Source organism: Perognathus longimembris, chromosome 1 (assembly GCF_023159225.1).
Source record: "Perognathus longimembris pacificus isolate PPM17 chromosome 1, ASM2315922v1, whole genome shotgun sequence".
NCBI lineage: Eukaryota > Metazoa > Chordata > Mammalia > Rodentia > Heteromyidae > Perognathus > Perognathus longimembris.
The window spans coordinates 44,415,938-44,441,794 of NC_063161.1; the positions used below are offsets into that span (position 1 = coordinate 44,415,938).

Consider the following 25,857-nt stretch of genomic DNA (forward strand, 5'->3'; position numbering starts at 1 on the left):
CCTTTATTGTTAGGAAACAGTGTCATTATCAAATCCCTCCCCAAACATACACAGACTAAATACAGCCCCCAACCCATCCCTCCCCTCCAGGGGCACCTTATTCAGGGGGCTGTGGCTCTCCACCCTTCTCCTCTGGAAGGATGGGAGCCCCTGAGGAAGCACAGTCTGATGAACAGACTCAACAACCCTTTAGGCACTAGAATTGAGGAATTGTGTCTCCCCTGGTAGGGATCCCAGCAAGACACTCATGTTACCCACAGCCATGTTGGGAGGCCCGGAGGGAGGGGGGGTATGTTCTGAGCTGTCCTCCTGATCGTGGGAAGGAGGACTCAGTCCCTGGGCCTCATCCAGAATAGCCACAAAGTCCAGCTGAGTGTTGTCCAGATCAAGGGAGTCCAGAGGGTTACACACTTGCCCTTCAGGAGGAGGGTATAAGGCAGGACCCCCTCCCAGCCTGCCCACCTCAGGATGGCCGCAGCTGGGGTTGGTGCCTCCTGCCTTCAGGGGTCCATAGCAAGTAGGCAGTGGGGGCAGAAGCCGAGGTGGTGCCACTGCCCTGTGGTGAGAAACCCTGTTTGTTCCCACTGCAAAATTGTCATGGCATGGTGAAGAGGTCGGGTAGGAGCCTGACTTGTGATTGGGCAAGCTGGGTGCAAAGCCAGGTCCATAGGTGGCCACTGGGGCTTTGGTAGTGCTTGGGCTAACCTGGGAACCCCCCAGAAATTTGTGACTCTGGTAAGGAGGTTCCTGGATTGGGGCCTCTCCTCGGCCCCCACCCTCCCACAGCAGCTCTTGCTGAGATTGAACATAATTACAGACAAGCTGAGCCTTGAGCTGCCCTGTGGAATGAGAAGGAGAATCAAAATCTAGGCTCGACCTGGGTTCTGAAGGCAGATAATCAGGGGGTGGCTGGGGATAGGGACCTGATTGGGGATACTGGGGAGGAGGGGGCTGGGGATAGTGGGAGAATGGAGGCTGAGGGCATGGAGGCCCCTCACTGGGGTGGGCATTGAGGCAGGCTGCCAGTCCTGTGGAGTCAGACCCCACTGGGCACCCTTGTTCTGGCTTGACCTGCACTTGTCCATAATGTTCAAGTCGAGGGCAGTGACTATAGGCTCCACTTGGAGCCTTGGTGCCTGGGTAAAGCCCGGAGTGGGAAGGGAGCTCACCCCATGTATCTGTAGTGGGGTCAGGATAAGAGACCTGTTGGGGACAAGGGCTGGGGCCATAGTTGGTCGGTGGGCCAGGACCAAGGGGCAGGGAACCTGGACCTCTAGCTCCATAAGGCTCAGCTGCTGCCCCTTCAGTTCCACCATATCCCAGAGTATCAGCAGATGAGTAGTCCATATAGGGATTCAGACCATTGCCCATCATGGAAGTGCCAACCTCTGGCTCTTCCCGTAGCCCTCTAGTATCCATGGCAACATTCTCATTGATGCTGGGGGGCTGTGGTGAATAGACAGAAGTTGAGAGGTGGGGATCGAAGTTCCGTCCTCCAGTTGTCCCAATAGGGGGCGTGTGGACACAGCCCAGGCTCTTGAACCGCTGGACTCTAACTGGAGCAGGACGATCAGCAGCCCGGGCTGGGTCACTGGCCCTCCGGGTGACCCCTGCATTGGGATTGTATCCTGGGTACTCAGCTCGGCTTTTCCAAGGAGGTACAGGAAGACCTCCCATCCGATCCAGGCTGGGTGCTGCAGTGGGTGGTGTACCACCCCCTCTGGCTGAAGAGTATCTTGCCCGGAGCAGGTAGTGCTGGGCAGGTGTCAGGCCAGGCAGGGAGGATGTTCCATTCTCTGGTGGGGAGCCAGGTGGGAAAGGGGAAGCCAGGGAGGAGCGACGGCTGACAGTATAGGCAGAGCTCATGCTACTGGAGCTGCTGCTGCGGTGGTCAAGAGAAACTGGGGGGCCCAGACGACGAGACACAGGGGTGCCTGCAGGTGGGGCAGAGAATGAAGGCAGGTGGTCAGTAAGTCCTTTGGATCACCTGGGAAACCTTGTCCTAACATCCCCAAAGAGTCCTGGGATCCTTCAGCTATTCAGTTCTGTCTCCTACATTTCCCATGCCTCTTTAGCTTCTGGGCCCCAGGGAAGGATTCAAGGCCACCGTGAACAGTCATACAGGTAGTGTGCTGCACAATCTTAGGAGAGAGCATGCACATCATAGATTTTGTGTATTTGGTTTTTTGTTGTTGTTTTTTTTTTGGTTGTTGTTGTTTTTGCCAGTCCTGGGGCTTGAACTCAGGACCTGAGCACTGTCCCTGGCTTCTTTTGCTCAAGGTTAGCACTCTGCCACTTGAGCCACAGAGCCACTTTCAGTCTTTTCTGTGTATGTGGTACCAAGGAATGGAACCCAGGGCTTCATGCCTGCTAGGCAAGCATTCTATGACTGAGCCACATTCCCAGCCAACTTTGTATGTCAATTTTCTTTTTTTTTTTCTTTCCCAACATTGGGTAATGAACCCAGGACCTTATACATGCTATGCAGCTACTCTAAAACATAAACAATGCTCCTTGTTCCTTTTGTCTTATACATATTTAGTTGTGGCCGTATTGGGCTTGAATTCAGTGCCTCATACTCTCATTCAGCTTTCTCATCGCTGGTTCTCTCACTTGAGCCATGCTTCCCATCCAGCATTTTGTTGGTTTGGTGGAGATGGAGTTTTGTAGACTTTCCTTCCTGGGCTGGCTTTGAACTGCAATCCTCTAGTCTCAGCCTCCTGAGTAGGTAGGATTACAGACATGAGCCACTGCTGCTGAACTGGATGTTTTTTGTTTTGTTTTGTTTTGTTTTTTCCAGTCCTGGGGCTTGAACTCAGGGCCTGAGCACTGTCCTTGGCTTCTAGCACTCTACCAGTTAAACCACAGCACCACTTCCGGCTTTTTCTGTTTATGGGGTGCTAAGGAATTGAACCCAGGGCTTCATGCATGCTTCGCAAGCACTGTACTGCTAAGCCACATTCCTAACCCTGGATGTTTTGTTTTAATTTTGTAGATGAGAGAGACTCAATAATTTTGCCAGGACTGGCCTGGAGTTCATGATTTTTCTGCTTTGCCACCCCCCTCCTTTTTTTTTGGATAGGGTCTTGCTGTGTAGCTGGGACTACCACTGATCTTACAATTTTCATGTTTCAGCCTCCCAAGTTCTGGGATTACATGCATACACTCACCATACCATGTTGTACATAACAAGTTTCTTTGTGTGGGGGGGGTGGGGGGATTGAACCCGGGGTCTCACACATCCCAGACAAGCTCTCTATCACTGGTAGCCCCAGTCCTAGCCCCATATAACAATCCTATGATAGATACAAGATTAAGATAGATGTCTTAAGAAGGCAGCCTATATGATAATGCCATTGAACAGTCCCAAAGGTGAGTACCACCTCCCAACCTCAGGGCAGGTCCACATCTCAGCCCAGTACCACCTCCCACAACCAGGTCTCACCAGTGTGGGTCAAGCTGGGTAGTTTGAGACCACGAGGCCCTAATGGTCGGAGTTGATGCAGCTGATCCAGCCTGAGGTTCTCAAGACGACGAAGAGTGGATAATCCAGTGCCAGCAATGCAAGGCCCCTCATCCAAGCTTGACAGGTCCTCGGTGCTACCCCCTGCATTGCCAGTCATTTCCACACCGCTGTCTGTATTGGCTGCACTGCCTGCTGGGGAATGATCACTGCTGCAGGAAGACTGCGCCCCAGGGCTTGGCTGCGGCTTCTGTGAGGGAAGATGAAGGCTGAAGGTGGCACTCTTCCTCTTCCCCCCTTCCTCACAGCTCCTTCCACTCGTGAGTGGGTAAAGTCACGTGTTAGAGACTTCTAGGCAGAGGGCAGATATATAAACAAATGTAGAGGGGGCACAGCAGGCGAGAGGTTGGGACAAACCAGAAGGGACATTTGAGAAGAGTGTAGGCTGAGCCACAGACGGTTGGGGCTCCAATTCTTGCCCTTAGCCTTATGACCTTGAGCAATTTCTCTAGACCTGTTTCCTCTTACTTTCTCATTCTGAGGATTGAGGTTCAAAGCCAGTCTGGGCAGAAAAGTCCATGAGACTCTTATCTCCAGTTAACTACCAAAGAGCCCCAAGTAGAGCTGTGGCTCAAGTGGCAGAGCATCAGCTTTGAGCGAAAAAGCTAAGGGTCCTAGTGTCAGCACACACATAAACACAATAAATAAAAGAACTAAATAAAACATTTCTTTCTTGGGCTGGGAATATGGCCTAGTGGTAAAGCGCTCACCTCATATACATGAAGCTCTGTGTTTGATTCCTCAGCACCACATATATAGAAAAAAGCCGGAAGTAGCACTGTGGCTCAAGTGGCAGAGTGCTAGCCTTGAGCAAAAAGAAGCCAGGGACAGTGCGCTCAGGCCCTGAGTCCAAGCCCCAGGACTGGCAACAAAACAAAACAAATAAACAAGAATTCCTTTCTCATGGAGTTGAGGTATACATTAAATTATGCATGCCAAAATCTTGGAATAATGTACTAAGGACTATTTAGGAATGAGTTTGCTGAACCAATTAAATAACTGACAATTCTAAAATGTCTTTTTTTTTTTCTTTGCCAGTCCTGGGGCTTGAACTCAGGACCTGGGTGCTGTCCCTGAGCTTCTTTTGCTCAAGGCTAGCACTCTACCACTTGAGCCACAGCTCCACTTCCAGCTTTTTCTGTTTGTGTAGTACTGAGGAATGGAACTCAGGGCCTCACGCATGCTAGGCAAGTGCTCTACCACTAAGCCACATTCCTAGCCCACAACTCTAAAATTTCTAGGTTTGGATTGGCCAAGGAGCAGCACTGGGAAGACAGACAGGTGGAGTGGCCACAGCAGAATGACACACATGAGAGGGGGCAGCTTTGAAGGGACAAGAAAGAAGTAAGCAGGGCAGGCTGGGCTGTGGAGACAGGGTGGCCTAGGCTGACTCACCATGGCACCCTCAGGCACAGTCAGTCTGTTCTCTCCCCCGATGGGGCCTCCTTCTCGCTCCCTCTTGGGCTCTGCTGTGGAGAGGGTAGGTGCCCGGGGTAAGGGGCCATCTCCTCGATGCCGCTTCGTCACGTGAGCATCAGGACCATGCACCGTCTTGACGTGTTTGCGGAGTGAGCTGGGATCAGTGTAGCGTTTGGTGCAGCCAGGGAGTTTACACACGTATGGCTTCTGTCAGGTAGAGAGTGAGGACAGGCCAAGGGATCAAAGTGCAAGAATGTAGGAAAAATGGGGAAACATGGTGGCCAAGTGGCAAAGGAAGGACATAGAGCATTCAAGGGAGCATGGAGCTTATGGGTCCTTGAGCAGGAGTAAAATACAGTAGGTTTAAGGGAGCACTGAAGAAACAGATGGCCCAGGCCTGGGAAAGATGAGGTGAGACCAGGGGGCTGTAAAGCCTTGTGGATTCAGAGGTTGACAGAGTCCTGGGTGTCCTCTAGAACAAGTCTGTTTTAGGTTGGCCCCTGGGCTGGTTCCAGAAAGGAGGAAGAGTGACAAGTGGAAATTTATTTATTTATTTATTTATTTATTTTTGGCCTGTCCTGAGGCTTGAACTCTGGGCCTATGCGCTGTCTCTGAGCTTCTTTGGCTCAAGGCGAGCACTCTACCACTTGAGCCACAGTGCCACTTTTGGCTTTTTATGAGTAGTATATTGGAGATAACAGTCTAATGGACTACCTTGCCTGGGCTCATTTCAAACTGTGATCCTCAGAGGTCAGCCTCCTGAGTAGCTAAGACTACAGACGTGAGCCACCAGCACCTGCACAAGTTTTGATCTTGAAAGGCCTTCTCCTCAGGCACTGGTTGGTGGTTCATGCTTATAATCCTAGCTACCTAAGAGGCTAAAACCTAAGGATCATGGTTTGAAGCCATCCTAGGCAGAAAAATCCAGGAGATTCTTCTTCTTCTTCTTCTTCTTCTTTTTTTTTTTTGGCCAGTCCTAGGCCTTGGACTCAGGGCCTAAGCACTGTCCCTGGCTTCTTTTTGCTCAAGGCTAGCACTCTGCCACTTGACACAGTGCTACTTCTGGCCATTTTCTATATATGTGGTGCTGAGGAATCGAACCCAGGGTTTCATGTATATGAGGCAAGCACTCTTGCCCCTAGGCCATATTCCCAGCCCCAAGTCCAGGAGATTCTTACCTCCAATTCACCAGCAAAAAGCTGGAAGTAGAGGTGTAGTTTAAGTGAAAAGCATCAGCCTTGAGCAAAAAGGCCAATGCAGAGTTCAAAGCTCTGAGTTCAAGCCCCAGCACAAAAAAAAAAAAAAAAAAAAAATGAGCTAGGTGTGGGTGGCTCATGCCTGTAATCCTAGCTACTCGGCAGGCACTGTGGCTTAAGTGGTAGAGAACTAGCCTTGAGCTGAAGAGCTCAGGGACAGCGTCCAGGCCCAGAGTCCAAACCCCATGACCACCACCAACAACAAAAAAAAACTTCAAAAGTGGGTGAGGGAAGGAATGATATTGTCCAAAAAGAAATGTACTCTTTACCTGACTTATGTAACTGTAACCCCTCTGTACATTACCTTTAAAAACAATTTAGGGCTGGGGATATGGCCTAGTGGCAAGAGAGCTTGCCTCATATACATGAGGCCCTGGGTTCGATTCCCCAGCACCACATATACAGAAAACGGCCAGAAGGGGCGCTGTGGCTCAAGTGGCAGAGTGCTAGCCTTGAGCAAAAGGAAGCCAGGGACAGTGCTCAGGCCCTGAATCCAAGCCCCAGGACTGGCCAAAAAAAAAAAAAAAAAAAAAATTTAAACATTTAAAAATAAAATTAAAAAGAGAAAGGCCTTCTCTAGGTGAACTGCATGGCAGGAGACAGAGGCTAGCTAGGGGATTTCCTGAGGGAAGGGGGCGATGTCTCCAGTAGGTGGTATCTTAGGTAGGGAGGGTGTCTTAGTCGGGGCATTCACCTCATTGGAGTGGGTCCGATTCTGGTGCTTGGCACGGTCACTGGCATTGCTGAAAGCTTTGCTGCAGCCCTCGTGCTCACACATGTATGGCTTCTCACCAGTGTGTGACCGCAGGTGTGTCTTCAGGTTTTCCAGGCGTGAGTAAGACTTCCGACACCCCTCAAACTGGAGACATGAGGAGACCAAATGACAGCTCTCAGACAGAAAGAACATGGAGAGGAAAAGGGCTCTACACCTCAAAAGTGATGCACATCAGTATGCAGACACAAAAGGGGAGAGCACTGACCCTTAGGAGAAATGCCCAAATGAGGAGACAATGGTAGATGGGAGCTGGAGAAAGAGAAGTCACTGGAGGAACTGCCTTTGAGTATGGTGCTGAGGCACAAAAATCTCTCTCCCTGTGTGGGAGTTGAGGTGGTCCTAGAATGGGATCATCTGAGGCTTTCATGAGTACCTTTGGCTTTTATTTTTTTGGTCTTGGAGCTTGAACTTACAGCGCGTTGATGTCTTTGAGCTCTTTTTGCTCAAGGCTAGTGCTCTACCACATTCCTAGTTCTGGATTTTTTATGTTTAATTGGAGATCTCTGCCTCCTAAGCAGCTAGGATTACAGGCACGAGCCACCAGCACCCAGCAATCTTCGGTTCTGATGTGTCTACTGCCAACAGGCAGCGGAGGAGGCACAGTACTTAGGGGCCTGCAACTTTTTTTTTTTTCCCCTGCCGGTCCTGGGGCTTGAACTTTGGGCCTGAGTGCTGTCCCTGAACTTCTTTTGCTCAAGGTTAGTGCTCCACCACTTAAGCCAGAGTGCCACTTCTGCCTTTTACTGAGTAGTTTATTGGACCTAAGAGTCTCACGGACGGCCAGGTGCCTCTGGCTCCCACCTGTAATCCTATCTACTCAGGAGACTGAGATATAAGGATCATGATTCAAAGTTAGCTCAGGCAGGAAAGTCTGTGAGACTCTCATCTCCAATTAACTACTCAGAAAAAATTGGAAGTAGGCTCAAGTGGTAGAGCACTATCCTGGAGCACAGAGAGGCTCAGGGATAGAGCCCAGGCCCTAAGTTCAAGTCCCAGGATCAGCAGAGAGAGAAAGACAGAGACAGACAGACAGACAGACAGACAGACACAGACACACACACACACACACACACACACACACACACACACACACACACACACACACACAGAGTCTCATGAACTTTCCTGCCAGGGCTGGCTTCGAACTACGATCCCCAGATCTCATCCTCCTGAGTAGTTAGAATTCCAGGCATGAGCCACCAGTGCCCAGCTGCCTGCAACATTTTAAGACCTGCAGACATGTTTTCATTTCATTTGTGTGTTTGTGTGCTTAAAGAATGTAAACAGTTGTACAAACGGGTTTCAATTCAACAAGTGAGATTGAGTACAAAGCATCTTGATTAATGTCACTTTCCTTTCTTTTAAAATCAAAGGGAAGGGGCTGGGGATATGGCCTAGTGGCAAGAGTGCTTGCCTTGTATACTTGAAGCCCTGGGTTCGATTTCCCCAGCGCCACATATACAGAAAATGGCCAGAAGTGGCACTGTGACTCAAGTGGCAGAGTGCTAGCCTTGAGCAAAAAGAAGCCAGGGACAGTGCTCATGCCCTGAGTCCAAGGCCCAGGACTGGCAAAAATAAAATAAAATAAAATAAAATAAAATAAAATCAAAGGGAGAGCTGGAAGTGTACCTCAAGTGGTATACTTGCCTAGCAAGGGCTAGGTCCTGGGCTCCATCTCCAGTAACACACACACAGACACACAGACACACACGGAAAGAAAAATTAAGTAATATCAAGAGGGAAAAATGAAGTTTATGTACAAGAATTTGGACCTTTTAGGTATCACCATTTTTCTCCTGCAGCCTCCCAAGTTTTTTTTTTTCTCCAAGTTTTGTGATTACAGCTTTGTGCTTACCACCACACCAAGGAAGTGTGTGTTTGTATATACATACATACATACATAATACATACATACATACATACGTGCATACATACACACACATACACATCAGTATGTATGTTTTTATACCAACAGTCATAAATAAGATTTCTTTCTGGGGCTTGAACTCAGCCTGGATGTTCTCTCTTGGCCTTTTCACTCTACCAGTTGGCTCTACCAGTTGAGCCATAGTTCCATTTCTGGCTTTTACTGGTAAACTTTTTGCTGAGTCTCCTGAACTTTTCTGCTTGGACTGGCTTTCAACTGCCATCCTCAGCCTCCTAAGTGGCTAGGATTACAGACATGAACTACTGGAAACTGGCTAAATAATACTTTTTTTTCTTTTTTGCCAGTCCTAGGGCTTGAACTCAAGGCCTAGGCACTGTCCCTAAGCTTCTTTTGTTCAAGGCTAGCACTCTACCACTTGAGCCACAGTGCCACTTCCTTCTTTTTCTGTTTATGTGGTACTGAGGAATCAAACCCAGGGCTTCATAATGCTAGGCAAGCACTCTACCATTAAGCCACATTCTCAACCCCCAAAATAAGACTTTTAACATCTGTTTATAAAGGAAGAGACTAATGAGAGTCAATGTCTGCCTGGATGGGAAGCCAATTTAGAGAGGAACCTTGGGCTTGGAGGTGGGTGGCTCACCGTGCACTTGTGTGGCTTCTCTCCTGTGTGTCTGCGCATGTGCACCACCAGCATGTACTGGGCTTTGAATGGTCTCAGCTCCCTGGAGCAGCCCCCCCAATGGCACACAAACTCCTTTCGCTCCCCATGGATGTGCTCGCTGTTGATGTGCTGAGGGAGAAGATTCAGAGGCTCTCCAAGGTCTCCATGACCCCCACCCCCAAAAACCCAGAATGGATCTCCTACAACCCCCTTGTCTTCAGCTCCACCTTATGAGAGAAGAGACAGGAAGGCAGCAGATCTTGCATCTCAGGTTTTCCAGCTCTTCGAAGCAAAGCTACAGCTTCTTAGCTTTTGCGTACCTAACTGAGCACACAAGCTCTGACCTCAGTATCCAGGAAACGGACACCCATTCCTTCAGCCAAACCCACCATATCCCACTGGAGGCTCCCATAGGCTCCCCCCAGCCAATCCTGTTACCCCCAGGGGCTCACGTGCACCAGTTGCTCCTGGGAGTCGAATTCCTGGCTGCAGCCATCCCAGCGGCAGTCAGTCTCATACACAGACTCAGGTTCGGGTTTCTCTTCTCTCTCCAGGTCCTCCCGTCCATCCAGCAACCCCAACAGGTGATCCTAGGGCAGAGGAGGCAAGCTTAGGACCACTTGAGTGGCAGCTCTTGTTTTGCTCAGGTTTCAGAGGTAAAGCCTCCCCACTTACCTGTGTACCTGTGGAGTTGGGGCTGGACATATCACCTTCCAAGGGTTCCTCTGGGCATTTGTTAACCAGCATGTCCAGCTCTGACTTCAGCTTCCCCAGAGGAAGAGGTGAGGGTGAGGAGAGTGGAGGGCAGACGAAAGACAGAGCCAGATCTTTCTGTTCAAAGGCCCCACCCAAATAGCAGGAACCCCTTAAGGGTAGAAGGCATCTCCTTTCTCAGACTCCACTGCTGAATAGTAGGGGCAAAAAATATGGAGCCTCACCTGGAAGAGTCTGAGTCAGCCCTGGAAAGTGAACCCCCAGCATCCATTCTTTCTTCTCTTTTCCTCTGTAAAGTCCATCACCTACCACCACCCCCAAGCAGGAGGAATTCAGGTAGTAATATGGAGCCTCACCTGGCAAGTAGGGAGGGGTCCCCGGGACTGAGGGTGCGGCATCATCCCACTCCGAGTAGAGTCATGAGGAACACAGGGCTGGACCCCAAAGGAAGGAGAGGTCCCCTTTTGGTGATTCACTTGGGGTGGAAATCCCAGAGATGGGCTGAAGAGAAGAGGAGGCAGTTACTTTCTGAACAACCATCAGGAAGTTGCAGGGGTCCTTGGATTATTCTGGGGCTCCTTGGAAGACTTGGTTAAGGCTCAGTTGAGCTAGCTCCAGAGAAATTCTAAAAAGGGTTTCAGTGCCTTGGAAGTGGTTCAAATGGGGATGGAAATTTGGAGTTTGGCTTGAATCTATAATCCTAGCTACTCAGGAGGCTGAGATCTGAGAATAGCGGTTCAAAGCCATGCCAGTCAGGAAAGTCTGTAAGACTCTCATCTCTAACTAACCAGCAAAAAACAGGTGCAGAGCTGTGGTTCAAGTGGCAGAGCACCAGCCTTGAGTGAAAACACTAAGGGATAGTACCAAGGCCGAGTTCAGGCACCAGATAGCAAACAATAATAATGATGACGATGATGAAATAAATAGATTTCAGTATGGATTTTAGGGCTTCTGAGCCCAGAACTGCTCACACCTCATAGTGCCGATGGAGAGATGGCCATAGGAGCCTCCTGGAGATGTGCAGCGTGAGTTGATGAATGCCACGAGGGAGCTGGGTGAGGTGCGGATAACTGTCTGCAGGTCCAAGCTGGCATCCGACAGAGGTGAAATGGAGAGTGCTCGTTTCTTGGTCAACTTGACAGAGCTCCGGGGAGGAGGAAAGAGTGGTCCTGGTGCAGGAGACAGAGAGACAGATATGGTAAGAGGATATATGTCTATGTATCCAATCTGTGGGTGGTCCAGACTCTCCACAAGAAATGACCTTTGACTGCTTTGCCCTAATGATCCTATCTATCACTTCTTGGGTTCTCTGATCCCTCCTCTGTCTGAGCATTTCTTCCTCCAAGTCAGATGTTGGCCTTCTTCCTTTTTCCTTCCGGACAAGTACCAAAATGAACAGAGAAGAAACAAATGTTGCTTGAGTCCTTACCCTCATTGCAGTTGTTGGTCTCTCTGGCAGGTCCATAACTGTGAGGGCCTGGCATGAGATTGGTTTGGTGGCAGAAGGGCAGACCAGAAAGTCCTAGGAAAGAGAATGGAGGATGTGGGTGGGAGGATACATGGGCATTGCCTTAAAAATCTGGGGAAGATCTAATTCTAGATCCTAAGCCTATAGGTCTTGAGCCTACAAATCTTCCTGTAGAAAACCAGCATAGGGGATAGAGATGGGGTTAAGAGAGATCCTGGATCTGATACATCCTTTAGGCCCAGGGATTGGTAAATGTACTAACCTTCTGTTCCCATGCTGGGGACCCCTTGGCTGGGAAGAGGCCGGAGACAGCATGGTTCACCATAGCTACTGATTGGTGGTGGGGTCATCGAGTTGAACATGGTGTTTTAGATGGGAATGGGGACACTGCAGAAGGGGAAGGTAGATCTGCAAGTTATAAAGATGGAGGAAAATAGGAAACATTAGATGACAACCTCAGGTACAGAAAGCTGGCCAGCAGCCACCTTAAAATACTGGCCATTGGAAATGGAACTGAAAAGAGCAACACTCAGCTAGAAAGGGCTAAGGTGAAATATCTCAAAGAGGCAAATGCATTCTTTCAGTCTTGGGAGTGTCTTAAGGAACTTAACATGGGTTGGAACTTAACCTGGGTCGTGTGTGTGTGTGTGTGTGTGTGTGTGTGTGTGTGGTATAAGGATGGACTAATCCATCCAACATGTGTTCCAAGTGATTCTAAGTGATTTTGCTTTGTTTTGTTTTGCCAATCCTAGTTCTTGAACCCAGGGCCTGAGCACTGTTCCTGGCTTCTTTTTGCTCAAGGCTAGCACACTACCACTTGAGCCCCAGTGTCGCTTCTGGCTTTTTCTATATATGTGGTGTTTCCTCTATATGAGGGGAGCACTTTATCACTAGGCCAAATTCCCAGCCCAATTCGAAGTGATTTTAATACCATAGTCCCTCTACCTTTCTTTTTCTTTTTTCTTTTTTTGTCCTGAGGCTTGAACTCTGGGCCTGGGCGCTATCCACAACTGGAGCCACAGTGCTACTTCCGCTTTTTCTGAGTCTTACAGGCTTCCCTGCCCTAGTAGGCTGCTAATCACGATCCTCAAATCTCAGTCTCCTGAGGAGCTAGGTGAGCCATTGGCTCCTGGTGGCCCTTTACTACTTCTTGTTTGGATCATGGACACTCTTTGAGATGTGGTAGGGAAAGCACGTAAAGAACCTGCTTTCATGCACTGGCCTACTGCTCTTCTTTCACTTATTCCTGCTCAGAAACAGCCCATCTGCAATATCTCCTGTGTCCAGCAGAGAGTGTCCTCGCTTCAATTCAGTCAGACTGGGGAAGCCAGGAGGGAGCCCAATCAGCCCTCCAGGGCAGAAAACAGGGTAGAAGAGAGTAAGTAAGGTTCCAGGAGGGAGCTCTTCTGGTCTGTTGGATTCAAAGGGTGGAAGCTGATGTCATTCTGAAGTGGTTTGGACCTAGGCCCACTTAATCTTTTTGGCTTCTGTTTTGGGTTTTTTTTTTTGGGGGGGAGGGGGACTGGAAGGGGACTGTGACGGAAGGCTTCGTGACAATGAAAAAGAAAATAGCGATCATTCATTAGAAAGTGGTAGAGAGGAAGGAAAGGGTGCTGAGGTCCGCTTTTCTCCTCAAACTCCAGTTTCTACTCCATCTCATGTTTTCCAGTCTCCCGGGAGCGGAGGGTGGGGTGGGGCGGGGTGGGGTGGAGACGGACTGGGAGCGGGCCGGCCGGCGTGGTGGGTGATCCCGGGATGCTGGGATTTTGGGTGAGGGCGGGGTAAAATGGGGAGCGGAACCTAGACCCTACGACCCAGCTCGAGCCCCGCAGCTTAGCTGTGCCCTTTCTAACTCCTCCTTTTCCAGCCGAGATCCGGATCCCGCATCCAAGACCTCCCAACTCGACCTTGGCACTAAGTTAAGGGTGCGCGCGGGGCGGGGGGGGGGGGCGCACAGCTGGCTGGCAGCTGGCTGGGGGGGGGGGCATTTCTCCTGCCTGCTTCCTCCATGACTCACCCAGAAAAGGAGCAGGCTCGCAAACGACCCCCAAACACCAGCGGCTCCCCAAAACGTGCCACTTTGTTATGGTCTTGTCCCATTGCCTTGGCGGAACGTCAGTGGAAAAGGGGAGACACATCCCTCCCGGCCCACGCGTGCTACAAGCCCACCCACGTCTCCCCTTCGGACTCGTAAAATATCGCTAACTTTCCCAGCTCCCGTAAAGTTTTTCTGTGTACTGGTGAGAGAGAAGGAGCCATGGGGGCCCTAAAGGGTCCCCCTTGTTGGAAACTGGAATCATCGGCAGTGTCTCCCTACTTTTCCAAGTCCTCCACGTACCCCCCCCGCTCCCCAACTCCCAGGAGCCGGCCCCGCCCCCTCCTCCCGGTCCCGCCTTCCCCGCCCCCGTGCCTCCGCGGCCCACCCAAGTCGCCGCCGCAGGCTCTGGCTGCAGACTGCTCCGCTTCCCCCGCCCGCCCCGGGAGCCCAGTCGAGCGAGCCCTAGTGGGGCGCGGGGGGGGGGGGGTGAGGGGCGGGACCTTCTTCCCTCCCCTCAGAGCATCCTGAAAGAGGGCAGTGGCGTCCGGGAGGTGTGTGGGGGGGGAGTTGTTGGAGGGTGAGGGGACCCCACGGTGGGAGAGGGGGAAAGAATGTGAAACCGCATGGAGAGAAAGTGCCGGAGTGCTGGGAGGAGGACACCTTCGTATCCGGAGTATCTAGCCGGCTTCCGAAGGGTTAATCCCTACAGACCCCCGGGAACCCCCAGTGACGTCAAGGGCGGGGTCCGAATCGCCAGGCGGGGATGCCGCGGAGATAATGGGGGGGGGGTGGTCTCTGGACCCCGCCCCCTAGGGAAACCACCCTGATTTCGGCACGACTCCCCCAAAGAAACGGCCCATCCTTCTCTCTCTACTGGAAAGGCCTATCCCTTAGAGACCCCACTTCTCCAGTCCCTTAAAACTCCTAACCTCTAAGGGGTCCCCTTCCCCTAATCCTGCCCCCCAAACTAGCTTCCTTAGGCTGATTGTTTCGGGGTCATGGGGCCTGAAAAAGGCTTCCGAGCGGGGAGCAAAGACAGGCAGGGTGGTCTGAGCCAGAGGAGGGGCCTCGCGAGGTCCCCAGCTCCCGTTTGGGCGGGGGGCCAACGGGGGGGGAATACACAGGCTGGCAGCCGCTACGGTCCCCGCCCAACCCCAGTAGGGGTCTCCTGGTGCGGCTGGCTCCAGCTGCTCCGGTGGTCCTGAGGTCAGAGGGTCAAAGCAGGGTCTCCCCAGCTCCTGCTTAGGGCCCTGCCCACAGCTCTGGGGACTCATTCGTCTAAAATTCCTCGGGGTTCGTCTAAGGCCTAGCCTAGACCTTGGACAAATCCTCCAGCCCCCCGTCCTAGTTCCCCAAGGCGCTCTTTTCCCCTCAACAGAGAGCATCCACGGTCACCTCTGTCACAAGACAGGTCAGGGGTTCCCAAACTGTTGTGCTGCCTCACACCCTCTCCTCTCTCCCCCCGGCCACCTACAGGTCCCTCCTTCGCGGTGGGTCCCCTCCTCTCCGAAACACTGACGTCTTCCTGCCCGCGCTCGGAGACGCACCTGGAGCTCCCTCTTTACCACGCAGCCCCTCAGCTGGCCATCCCAACGGCCTCTTCATCCCAACCTCCAGAAAGGGAGCTGTGTCTAAGACGTGGGGGAGGCGGAGACAGACAAAGAGACCCGCGGTTACCTAAGACAGACAAACAGACTGTCAGAAGACAAGGGGGAGATACAGACAGGAGGAGACACACTGGAAAGAGAGGGGGGGAAAATCCAAACTTTCTAGGATCTCACCCAAGTCTCCCCCACCCCCATTTTGTCCCAGCTCCCCCCAGGTCTCCCTCTAGGCTAGGCAGAGTCCCCTAGGGCAGCCGCGCATCCCCTCCGGCCTCCTCCCCCACCGCTCCCAGGTGGTCCCCCGCCCGCCCCCCTTCTCACCTCCGTCTGGGCGCAGGGCTCGGGATGCGCGATCCAGGGCTAGAGACTGGGCTGGGGGTGTGTGCGGTGGGGAGGGGGGGCGACAGGGCCACAGCAGCGCAGCTTCAGTGCCACCCCACCCCCCCCCAGCCTGGCCCCCAGCCCTCCCGCCGGCCCAGCCCGCCGGGCCGCAAGCCGAGACCACCCGCGAGAAGCGCAAACTTTTTTTTTTCCTTTTGCAAAAACTTTTTTTCTTGCTGTAGCTGCTGGCGCGCCGCCGCTCTCACCGCTTGCCCCTTTCCTCCCTCCTATTTCCCTCCCTCTTGACGTTCTGGAAGGCGAGGTGGGGTGTCTGGAACCTAGAGAGGGGGTGCTGAGCTTATTGCACCCCCAAGACCCCCAGGATCCTCCCCCTCCCTTGAGGGACCTTACACTGCCTCCACCACCCCCCCACACGCTGCTGTTGGTGGGCACCAAATCCCGGCCTGGATCCCTGGATCGACCGTCCACGAAAATACTGCGGGCGGGGGAAGAAGGAAGAAAAGTTCACCCGAGAACGAGAACGTTAACATTGAAGATAAGGTAGCATCTACTTTGGCGCTAACTGAGCGTTCTATCGTCCTGCAGCTGTCTGCCAGACTCATTCTTGGGGTGGAACTTGAGAACAGTTGGGGTTTGGGGCAAACCCAGCGGAGGGGTAAGAGTATGTGGCCGGAGGTCAGGGGTCTAAGTCTCTGAAAGAGAAGAGAGGTGGCCAAAGGTCGGAGTCCCGGGTGCGTGTTCACAAAGTCACCCGGGCGCTTTGGCTGCGAGGCACCTTTCTGGGAAGCCTGGCTCTCCATCTCTCAAGTTCTGGAGACCGCAGCCACCTCTCGGCAGCCCGCTTTCTGCTCTTTCAGCTTCTCTGCTCCCTCTGCTGGTCACCTTGGTACATGACACCTTCTTGGGGTCCGCTTGAGAGCCAAATAGATGCGGAACCGAAGCACCGAAAAAGCATTGATAGATTTCCCCCCCTTCACCTGTCCTGGCCAAAGGCGAAAAAGCTTTATTAGGAGCTCTTGGAGGCCCCTCCTTTTCTGAGCCCAAAGAAACGAAGGGGCAGACCTATAGGAGGCTGCTCGTGCCCAGCGAAGTGCCTGACAGAGGAGTGCCTGGTCCCTTTGGATATTTTGCGTTGCCATGGCAACAGGATGCAGGGGCGAGGGTATTTCAGTCTCTGACCTTTCTAAGAAAGAGAAAGCATGGTGGGAGAAAGCAGTCTCTTTCCCTTTCTGTCACCCTTCATATAGTCCTCCCATCTCCTTGCTCTGCTTCTGAGGACCACTTTCTTGGACCTGGAAGGGCAGAGGGCTCACTGTTCAATACAAGGAGGTAGAAAGCGAAGGGCTTACAAATACAGATATTAAAGCTAAAAACTGGGAGAGAGGGAGGGAAGGGGTGACACAGTCCAAAAAGAAGTGTACTCATTACCCGACTCAGGTAACTGTAACCTGTCTGTATATTATCTTTATAATAACAATAAAAAGTATGATAGGGGCTGGGAATATGGCCTAGTGGTAAAGTGCTCGCCTTGTACACATGAAGCCTGGGTTCGATTCCTCAGCCCCGCATATATAGAAAAATCCAGAAGTGGCGCTGTGGCTCAAGTGGTAGAGTGCTAGCCTTGAGCAAAAAGAAGCCAGGGATAGTGCTCAGGCCCTAATTTCAAGCCCTAGGACTGGCAAAACAAAACAAAACAAAACAAAAGAAAGTATGATAAAAAAAAAACAGCAAGGCAGTAACTGTAGGGGTGGAGACAGATAAAGAGCCCTATTTGAGCCTGCCTACCTACATGACTGGCACAACAGTTACACCCAGGTCAGTGACCTACTACAGTCAGACCAAACCAATGGTCACTGAAAAAGGAGTTCCTGCATGTACTCCTAAGCCAGAGCCACCATTTTTTTTAACATGCTATAGACTGGCATAGTAGTTCACACCTGTAATCCCAGTTACTCAAGAGGCAGAGATGAGTTTGAAGCCAGCAAGGCAAAAACTTAGTGAGACCCCTATCTCAATCAATAAGCTAGGCATAATGGTTCAGGTCTGTGATCCCAGCTACAGAAACGAACACATATCCATAGATAGGAAGGTAGCTGTCTGAGGCTTGAAAAAAACAAACAGATCCTATCCAAAAATATAACTAAAGCAAAAAAGGCTAGGAGTGGGGTGGCTTAGTGGTAGAGTGCATGGATGAAGCCCTGGGTTTGATTCCTGAGTACCACATAAACAGAAGAAGCCAGAAGTAGTACCTTGAACAAAAGTGGTATTGTGCTAGTCTTGAGCAAAAAGAAGCTCAGGCATAGTGCCCAGGCTCTGAGTGCAAGCCCATGACTGGCCAAAAAAAAAAGAGGCTAGGAGTATGACTCAAGTGGAAGAGTGCTTAACAAGTAGGAGGACTTGAGTTCAATCCCTTGCTCCAGTACTGTACAAAAAGAAAAAAGTACATAGATTGTTGAGCTTTAAATTATTTAGTTTCAAGTTTCTTCTAAAAGATATATATGGGGGCTGGGAATATGGCCTAGTGGCAAGAGTACTTGCCTCGCATACATGAAGCCTTGGGTTCAATTCCCCAGCACCACATATATAGAAAATGGCCAGAAGTGGTGCTGTGGCTCAAGTGGTAGAATGTTATCCCTGGGCAAAAAGAAGCCAGGGACAGTGCTCAGGCCCTGAGTCCAAGGCCCATGACTGGACAAAATAAATAAATAAAAAATAAAAGATATATATATATTTATGCCAGTGTATATGCCCATATATACAGGCATGAACCACCAATGCCCAGCTGTCCTTGAGTTTTCTTTCCATCAACGCTAGTGCTCTACCACTTGAACCTCTATTGTACTTCCAACTTTTTGGTGGTCAATTGGAGATAAGAGTTTTACAGACTTGGCAGCCTGGCTGCCTTCAAACTGTGATCCTCAGATCTCAGCCTCCTGAGTAGTTTAAGATTATAAGCATGAGTCACTAATGCCCAGCTTAAGTCCTTTAACTTTTTTTTTGCCAGTCCTGGGGTTTGAACTCATGGCCTGAGCACTGTTGCTGACTTCTTTTTGCTCAAGGCTAGCGCTCTACCTCTTGAGCCACAGTGCCACTTCCAGCCTTTTCTATTTATGTGGTGCTGAGGAATCGAACCCAGGGCTTCATGCATGCTAGGCAAGCACTCTACTGCTAAGCCACCTTCCCAGTCCAAGTCATTTAACTTTTAAGAAACATTATTGATCTCTTTGTGTATGGCTTGTATTAAAAATCAAAACACACAAACAATGATAACATAAGAATGCACAGCTAAGGTTTGATAGCTCATGCCTATAATCCTAACTACTCAGAGGGCTGAAATCTGAGGATTGTGGTTTGAAGCCAGCCCAGGCAGAAAAGTCTGTGAAATCAGGGCTGGGAATATGGCCTAGTGGCAAGAGTGCATGCCTCATATACATGAATCCCTGGGTTCTATTCCCCAGCACCACATATATAGAAAACGGCCAGAAGTGGCGCTGTGGCTCAAGTGGCAGAGTGCTAGCCTTGAGCAAAAAGAAGCCAGGGACAGCGCTCAGGCCCTAAGTCCAAGGCCCAGGACTGGCCAAAAAAAATAATAATAAAAATAAAAAAGTCTGTGAAATGCTTATCTCCAATTAAACACCAAAAAGGCAAAAGGAGTTGTGGCTCAAGTGGTAGAGTGCTAGCCTTGAACAAAAAAATCTCAGCATCCAAGCCCTGAGTTCAAGCCTCAGGACACACACACACACACACACACACACACACACACACACACACAATGAACAAAAGAGTCAGGTCAAGTATAGGAGTAACACTTTTAATTCCAATACTAGGTAGGTTGAGGCCAATCTGGGCTAAAATATGATGAGGTCCTGGCTCTGAAAGAAAAACCAACAACAAAAAAACCCCACAAGTTAACATTCCAATTAGCAATGATGTAGGAAAGGTGATGATGCAATCACACGTCACATTTTGGAAAACACTGTACAATTCTAATGTACAATTTTGAATATAAATATTACTATGGAATATAGTATGTGTGGAGTAATAATAGTTATGGGAACCCCTGAAATGGGCTCAAGGACCTCTCAGAGGTACCCAGACCACATTTTGAGAACCACTGCTGTAGACCATCATCCCAACTTTTCATGATGCACTTTTATCTATTTTCTTTCTCATTTTTATTAAGTATATGTCTTCCCAGTGGGTCCTGCCCCCCAAAGAAAACCAGAGAACTTTAACTCAGCATTCCTTTTGTCCTGGCTCCCTTTTCTGAGGCCTCCAAAGCTCCCTCCCTTAGCATCTCACCCATCTCCTTGCCCCGCTCTCAAAGCACTCAGTAGTCCCCTCCCTTGGCCAGCCTGTGTGTCTTGTCCCAAACCTGCTGGACCCTCTGCTTCCTTTTTTCCCCTTTCTGAAGGCTTTCTTTTGTTGGGAGAGATGCAGTAATTTTTCTCTTCCTTCTCCTTCCCTCCCACCCCGGCCAGTTCCTGCCATCTTCTCATAGGACTTAGGGTAGGAAATCAAGCTGTCCCCTTTGGAGGAAACCTTTTCCCCAGCTTCCCACACACCAACCAGCCAGCCTGAAATAGGCCAGAAACTGGGACAAGAAAGTGCCATGACCTAGCAGTCATATTGCCTGTTGGGTGGGGATGTGAATCAGGAAATCTGAAATCTCCATACAGATGTCCTTTGCATAGGACATCTTGATCTCTTCACTATGAACCCCCAGGTGCTATGCTAGCTACAGCCACAGGCCTCAACCACCATATCAGGTATGTCCACCTTGACTACATTGTTATCCTGGTTTAGGTAGAGAATTGAGAGAGGCCTTTGGATAGTGGGGACACAGCATGAGGTACCTGCTGGCCAAGGACTATTGGCTTTGAGGAGGTTAAAGACAGCAGAATGGAAAGAGGCAGCAATACCTGGGCTACCAGCCAGGTGCAGGGGGCATTGACCGCTGCAGTAATTCAGTTGGTAGCCATTAGGCTGCAGGATCCAGTCCCCCCATCCCAGGTCCTGAAAGTGTACATAATGATCTCGTCTACAACATAAAGGGGTATTCGGGTCACAGGTGGGGGTCCTCCTTCTGGCCCTGCTTGTTCCAGGCTCATTGGCTCCCATCTTTAGTTCCAGGAAGGGCCCTTGATTTCCTGTTGTGTCCAGGAGCCGAGTCGAGTGTCCAGCAACTGTGCTGTTGTCTTCCAGAGGTCTGCAGTCCAATTGGAGTTTCAGGATGCCAGCCTCCTCACCCCTCAAGCCGCTAGGGGGCAGAGTGAGGGCATGCCAGCCAGGAGCAGTCATTTGCTGCTCAGCTAGGAGCCTGCGGGATCCTCGGCGCCTCCTTCTTGGGCTCCACCGAAAGATCCTCAGGTAGAGAGTGCCAGGAAGCGTGGGGAGCACATGTAGCCAGAGGCGGGCTTGGTACAGGTGGTGGGACTGAAGGGTGGACAGGTGGAACGTGAGCATGGAGCTGCAGGCTGAAGTGGAGGAATCTGTCCAAAAGACAGAGAAGGGAAAGAAAAATGTGAACAGAAGGGAAGCTCCTCCAGAAGATTTTCCCCAAGCCTGCTCACTCTTCACCCTCACACCTGCCTTTAGAAAAAGCAGGGACTGCCCAGAGTCCTAATCACCATTCTCAGTCCCCAGCTCCTCCATTTTTTTCCGGCCACACCCTATTCCCTCAGCTTCCTTGGCTAGGCTCCTCTTCGTTGCTTTCTTGGTTTGCTGTCTGCCCTCACTCACCTGTGACTGTAGCAAAGCTGATGACCTCCTCTCTGTTTTCTGGAACCATATTCCCAGTCTGTAGTCTCTGGAGGGCTCCTGTCAGTGCTTTCTGGGGTGGAGGATGACTTATCTTGGGACGACTGGTCAGATGCAGCCCCTTCAGGATTTGCTGCTTGGCTAGCTCCAGGACCAGAGCTCGTTCTGTTTGGGGTGCCAGTGTTGGACTCCCACAGGAATGACATGCAGATCTTGTACCCTGTGCCCACATCAGTGCCCACAGCAGCACTGGCCAGAGCTGGACATCAGAGAGCCCCATGCTCTTGGTGGATGGCCCTGGGTCAGAAGCCTCAGGTATCAGCTGCTTGCCTATGGAGTCTGATTACGGGTACCACAGCTCCCCTTGCAAGAGTAGGGCCACCTATCTTCTATGGCCTAGGAGTCGGGAAGGCTGGAAGCAATCGTCCAATGAGTAGCTATGTTTCACTGGCTACTGACCTGGGGCCTTTTTAGAGCCAGTTGCCTGGGGCTCCCCTACCTAGTGGGGAGCCAGTAGACCTACCCCCTGGGCCTTAGGATTGGCTGCCTCTGCTGCCCATCAGGCCCCTGCAGGGGGTGGAGGTCCCCTCCTGGAGCTCAGGTTTCACCATCTGGCTGTGGTGGCTTGAAGTGGGGGCAAGAGGGGGCAATGTGGACATGCATGATGCAAGAAAGGGGATGATTTCACACACTCATTTCCCAAGGTCTGGGAGTTAGGAGGGACACCATATGAGCCAGATGGGGAAGGGCAGCTCCTCTCACACATGCAGTCTTCCTAGCTAGCCCCCCACTGCTGCAGCAGTTATCATAAGGCAAGCAAAGTGGTTTCAGCGGCTATTTCTCTTAGGCCTGTGGGCCAGAAGGACAATTCTGCTCTCTGTTTCAAGCACTGGAGCTGGGACAGGAATGAGGGGTTGATGGGATGGGGGTGGTAAGGGAATGGAGTCCTCTTGCTCAGGCCAAGGTAGAAGTGCCACGGGACACAGAAGTCACCCCCTGACCCTGCCTCTGCTGGCTGCCCAGAGTCCAGTTGGACTGGAGCACAATGTGGAGGAAGGCCAGAGCAAGGGATTGGGTACGTGCTACTGTGGTGTCTGGGAAAAACCAGAGAGATGGAGGGGGTAGTGATGCAATATTATAGCAGGGCAGAGTCCATTAAGGCTGGCAGAAGGGCATGGGACTTGGGAGAGCCAGGATTCTGCTTCTCTGTGAAGTCACTATAAGAGTCTCCTATATTTGAGGCATCTTAAATATGGTGCCAAGTCTGTTAAGGTGGGGGACAGTGGGCGGGGGGAGTCAGGGCATAGGAGGTTTAAAGGATTTTGAGAACCAAGCAGGAGACTATAACAACAGTTGTTCCTAATTCCAGATCTCCTTACTGTGCTTCCTCCCTGATTTTCTTTTTATCCAGACTCAACCAGTTCAATAGCAAAAGGTCTACAGGTGTATAGAATGGGGAAGGATCCTCCAGTTTGAACATAAGATGGGCATCGGGGTAATTTATCTCCGTTGGATCTAGGTTTCTTCAAGAAGCTGGAAGGAGGAAATGGCAGGAGCAGAACAGAGTGTGATTTGGAAGTGTGTCTCTCTCCATGTCTTCCTCTCCCTTATTCAGCTGATGGAGAATTTGGTAGATTTGGACACCGGGATTCATCGTTGAGGTCTGGGCTTCAGTACTACCAGTGTCCACCATGTGGCAGTGCTGTGCCGCTGGACAGTAGGTAGCTAATAGTTGACCAGAGCAGGTGCGGGAGGGACAGGAAGGGGCTGCTTGGACAGTGGAAAAATAGGGAATGTGCCTCATCCTCTCACTCTGAGTATCCTGCCTCCCCATAGGTGTCAGGGAGGAGCCAGTTCCTCCATTCTTTGCCCTCACACAGCCAGAGAGCTGAGAGTGCTCAAGACCACATCACCTATACCTTTGGTTTGGACCTCATCACACTGACACGTGGCAATGGAGCTTCATGATGTGTGCCAGGCTCTTCCTAGAAACTCGGGATGCCAAGCGGGGAGGGGGGAAGAAGGGGTAATGAGGTTTCGAGGTTCCTGTCCACTCTGCACTTCTCTCCAAGCTCTGAAACATATTCAAGTCCTCTGGGCAGTGCTCACCCCAGCCCTCAGCTCCCTCTCTGTTGTCACAGCAGGTGAGTGACAAGCTCCTTTTGCCTGTGGAATTTGGAGTATGAGACTGCAGTCCGCCCATTGTGGTGTCTAGAAGGGCTTATCTGTTGGTGCCAGGAGAAATAGCAAGAAATGGCTGTGGGAGTCACTGACTCCACCTCTCCCACACCCTCTCCATTAGGTGCCCCCAATTTCCAGCTCTTCCCACCCCCTAGCTGCTGTGCCTGGCCTGGCCCTACCCGTGCCCCCCCCCCTCAACACTTACGTCAGAACTCAGCTATAAATATTCTCTTAGCATCTTAGTCACTTTTCCCGAGAAGTGCTCCCAGGTTATAAATACCCCAGCCATCTGCCTCACTGTCCGCCCTACCACCAACCTGGTTGGGGGCTGGGGACTTAATGGCAGGCTTGGGAGTGGGTAAAGATATAGAAGAATCAGGAGTACTTATCTTGCCAAAGTGCAAGCAGTCTAAAAGCACCCAGAGACAGGGACTAGGAGGCTCTGGAAGAAAAACGTTAGGAAGAAGACATTTTTCTTATTCAAACAGCAGAGCTAAAAGAGAAATGGAATGGTATGGATAGTGTGTTTATTTAAAAATATACTTTGGGGGCTGGGGATATGGCCTAGTGGCAAGGGTGCTTGCCTCGTATACATGAGGCCCTGGGTTCGATTCCCCAGCACCACATATACAGAAAATGGCCAGAAGTGGCGCTGTGGCTCAAGTGGCAGAATGCTAGCCTTGAGCAAGAAGAAGCCAGGGACAGTGCTCAGACCCTGAGTCCAAGCCCCAGGACTGGCCAAAAAATAAAAAATAAAAAAAATAAAAATATACTTTATTCATTTTGGATGTTTGCATTTATTTTGATGTTTGATAATATGGTGTGAAAACATTCCTTATCTTGATTTTTCTTTGCATTCTTCAATTTTTGTATACCACGTGTCTCGTTTTGTCTCCCCCAGCTTTGGTGCTAGGAACTGCTGTGGTTGGCGAGAATGAGGTGAGAAGTTGGTTTGAAAGGTGTGAAGGTATGGGGAGACACTGGCAGAAGGGGAAGGAGATATTGCAGACTTCTTCAGACCAAGGTCTCCAGAAAAGGTGGGATGACTTTCATAGGTTGCTTAGAAAGCCTCAGCTCAGGCTTGCCAGCCCCTAGGAAGTCCCTCTCAGACTTTCTCCTCTAGGAGTCCCATTCCAGGCACTGCTTCCCCTGGTTGAGGTGGGAGGGAGGTAGAAACTGAGCAAACACAGACATTACCTTCCCCAGAGGCCACATGAATTTTGCGCAAACTCGGCCTTGGGCTGCAGACGATATCGACCCCATGGTTCTGGCCTGCCAGTCATAAGGAGGGGGTGGTGGGGAAAGAAGGGCAAAGGTCTAAAGACAGCCCAGTCTCAGAGTAAATGCCACTTTCTCCTTGTCCCAGGCTGTGCTCTTCCTCCTATCCCATGCAAGGCCTCCAGGCAGGACTCTTGGATTGAGTACTGAGGGTGGATGAAAGGAAGAAAAGAAAGGCAAAGTAGAGAGGCTCTGGCAGCCAGTTCTAAGCACGCACGTGTCTGCCTCTTGCCACGTGTATGCACACAGACTGTTGGCTTAATTGATAATCTGATCTGTCTCACCTCTTGGACTGACTACAGAGAGAGGTGAAGAGCAATAACACCTAGTTCTCTCTCTCTTTCTCTCCCTCCCTCCCTCCCTCCCTCCCTCCCTCCCTCCCTCCCTCCCTCTGCCAGTCCTGGGGCTGGAACTCAGAGCTTGGGTGCTGTCTTTGAGTTCTTTTTGCTCAAGACTAATGTTCTACCACTTAACTCACAGCTCCACTTCTGGCTTTTGCGGTGATTAATTAGAGACTAAAAAAAAAAATCTTACCACTGGGCATTGGTGGCTCAGGCCTATAATCCTAACTACTCAGGAGGCTGAGATCTGAGAATCATGGTCCAAAGCCAACCTGGGCAGGAAAGTCTGTGGGACTCTCATCTCTAATTAGCCACCAGAAAACCCAGAAGTGGCTCTGTGGCTCAAAGTGGTAGAGCACTCGTTTTGAGTGAAAAAGCTCAGGGATAGCACCCAGGTCCTGAGTTCAAGCCCCACAACAAGAGCAACAGTGAAAAGTCTCATAGAATGAGGGAAGGGGTGATATTATCCAAAAAGAAATGTACTGTTTATCTGGCTTATGTAACTGTGACTCTTTGTATCACCTTCATTTGTTTTATTTTTTGCAAGTCCTGGGTCTTAAACTCTGGGCCTGAGCTCTGTCCCTGAGCTTCTTTTGCACAAAGCTA

At 50.8% G+C, this 25,857-nt stretch overlaps 2 protein-coding genes across 5 annotated transcripts; both read right to left on the reverse strand.

Annotated features, from left to right (window-relative positions):
• On the reverse strand, positions 1-15,993 carry Gli1 (GLI family zinc finger 1). Of its 4 annotated transcripts, none has more exons than XM_048361087.1 (13): positions 15,671-15,993; positions 15,293-15,376; positions 11,970-12,094; positions 11,669-11,761; positions 11,213-11,408; positions 10,596-10,740; positions 10,201-10,290; positions 9,978-10,115; positions 9,505-9,654; positions 6,893-7,057; positions 4,919-5,149; positions 3,446-3,713; positions 1-1,934 (listed from the first exon to the last, which is right to left on the reverse strand). In XM_048361087.1, the coding sequence occupies exons 3-13, from the start codon at positions 12,067-12,069 to the stop codon at positions 190-192; spliced, it is 3,321 nt and encodes a 1,106-aa protein (XP_048217044.1). In that variant the 5' UTR covers positions 12,070-12,094; positions 15,293-15,376; positions 15,671-15,993; the 3' UTR covers positions 1-189. The 4 variants fall into 4 exon arrangements, with proteins under 4 accessions (XP_048217044.1, XP_048217037.1, XP_048217052.1 ...); XM_048361080.1 differs by having other exon boundaries at positions 11,970-12,115; XM_048361095.1 differs by lacking the exon at positions 11,970-12,094.
• A 3,949-nt stretch (positions 15,994-19,942) lies between these two features.
• On the reverse strand, positions 19,943-21,792 carry Inhbe (inhibin subunit beta E). The gene is made up of 2 exons (XM_048349911.1): positions 21,434-21,792; positions 19,943-21,183 (listed from the first exon to the last, which is right to left on the reverse strand). The coding sequence occupies exons 1-2, from the start codon at positions 21,729-21,731 to the stop codon at positions 20,426-20,428; spliced, it is 1,056 nt and encodes a 351-aa protein (XP_048205868.1). The 5' UTR covers positions 21,732-21,792; the 3' UTR covers positions 19,943-20,425.
• Positions 21,793-25,857: the final 4,065 nt, after the last annotated feature.

Excerpts from the sequence above, each read along its gene's own strand:
- Inhbe (XM_048349911.1), bottom strand. The coding sequence starts at position 21,731 with ATGGGGCTCTCTGATGTCCAGCTCTGGCCAGTGCTGCTGTGGGCACTG. Across the intron at positions 21,184-21,433 it reads CAGCTTTGCTACAGTCACAG|ATTCCTCCACTTCAGCCTGC; the intron begins GTGAGTGAGGGC and ends TCTTTTGGACAG.
- Gli1 (XM_048361087.1), bottom strand. The coding sequence starts at position 12,069 with ATGTTCAACTCGATGACCCCACCACCAATCAGTAGCTATGGTGAACCA. Across the intron at positions 11,409-11,668 it reads GACCAACAACTGCAATGAGG|GACCACTCTTTCCTCCTCCC; the intron begins GTAAGGACTCAA and ends CTCCTGCACCAG. Across the intron at positions 5,150-6,892 it reads ATCGGACCCACTCCAATGAG|AAGCCATACGTGTGTAAACT; the intron begins GTGAATGCCCCG and ends TCTACCTGACAG.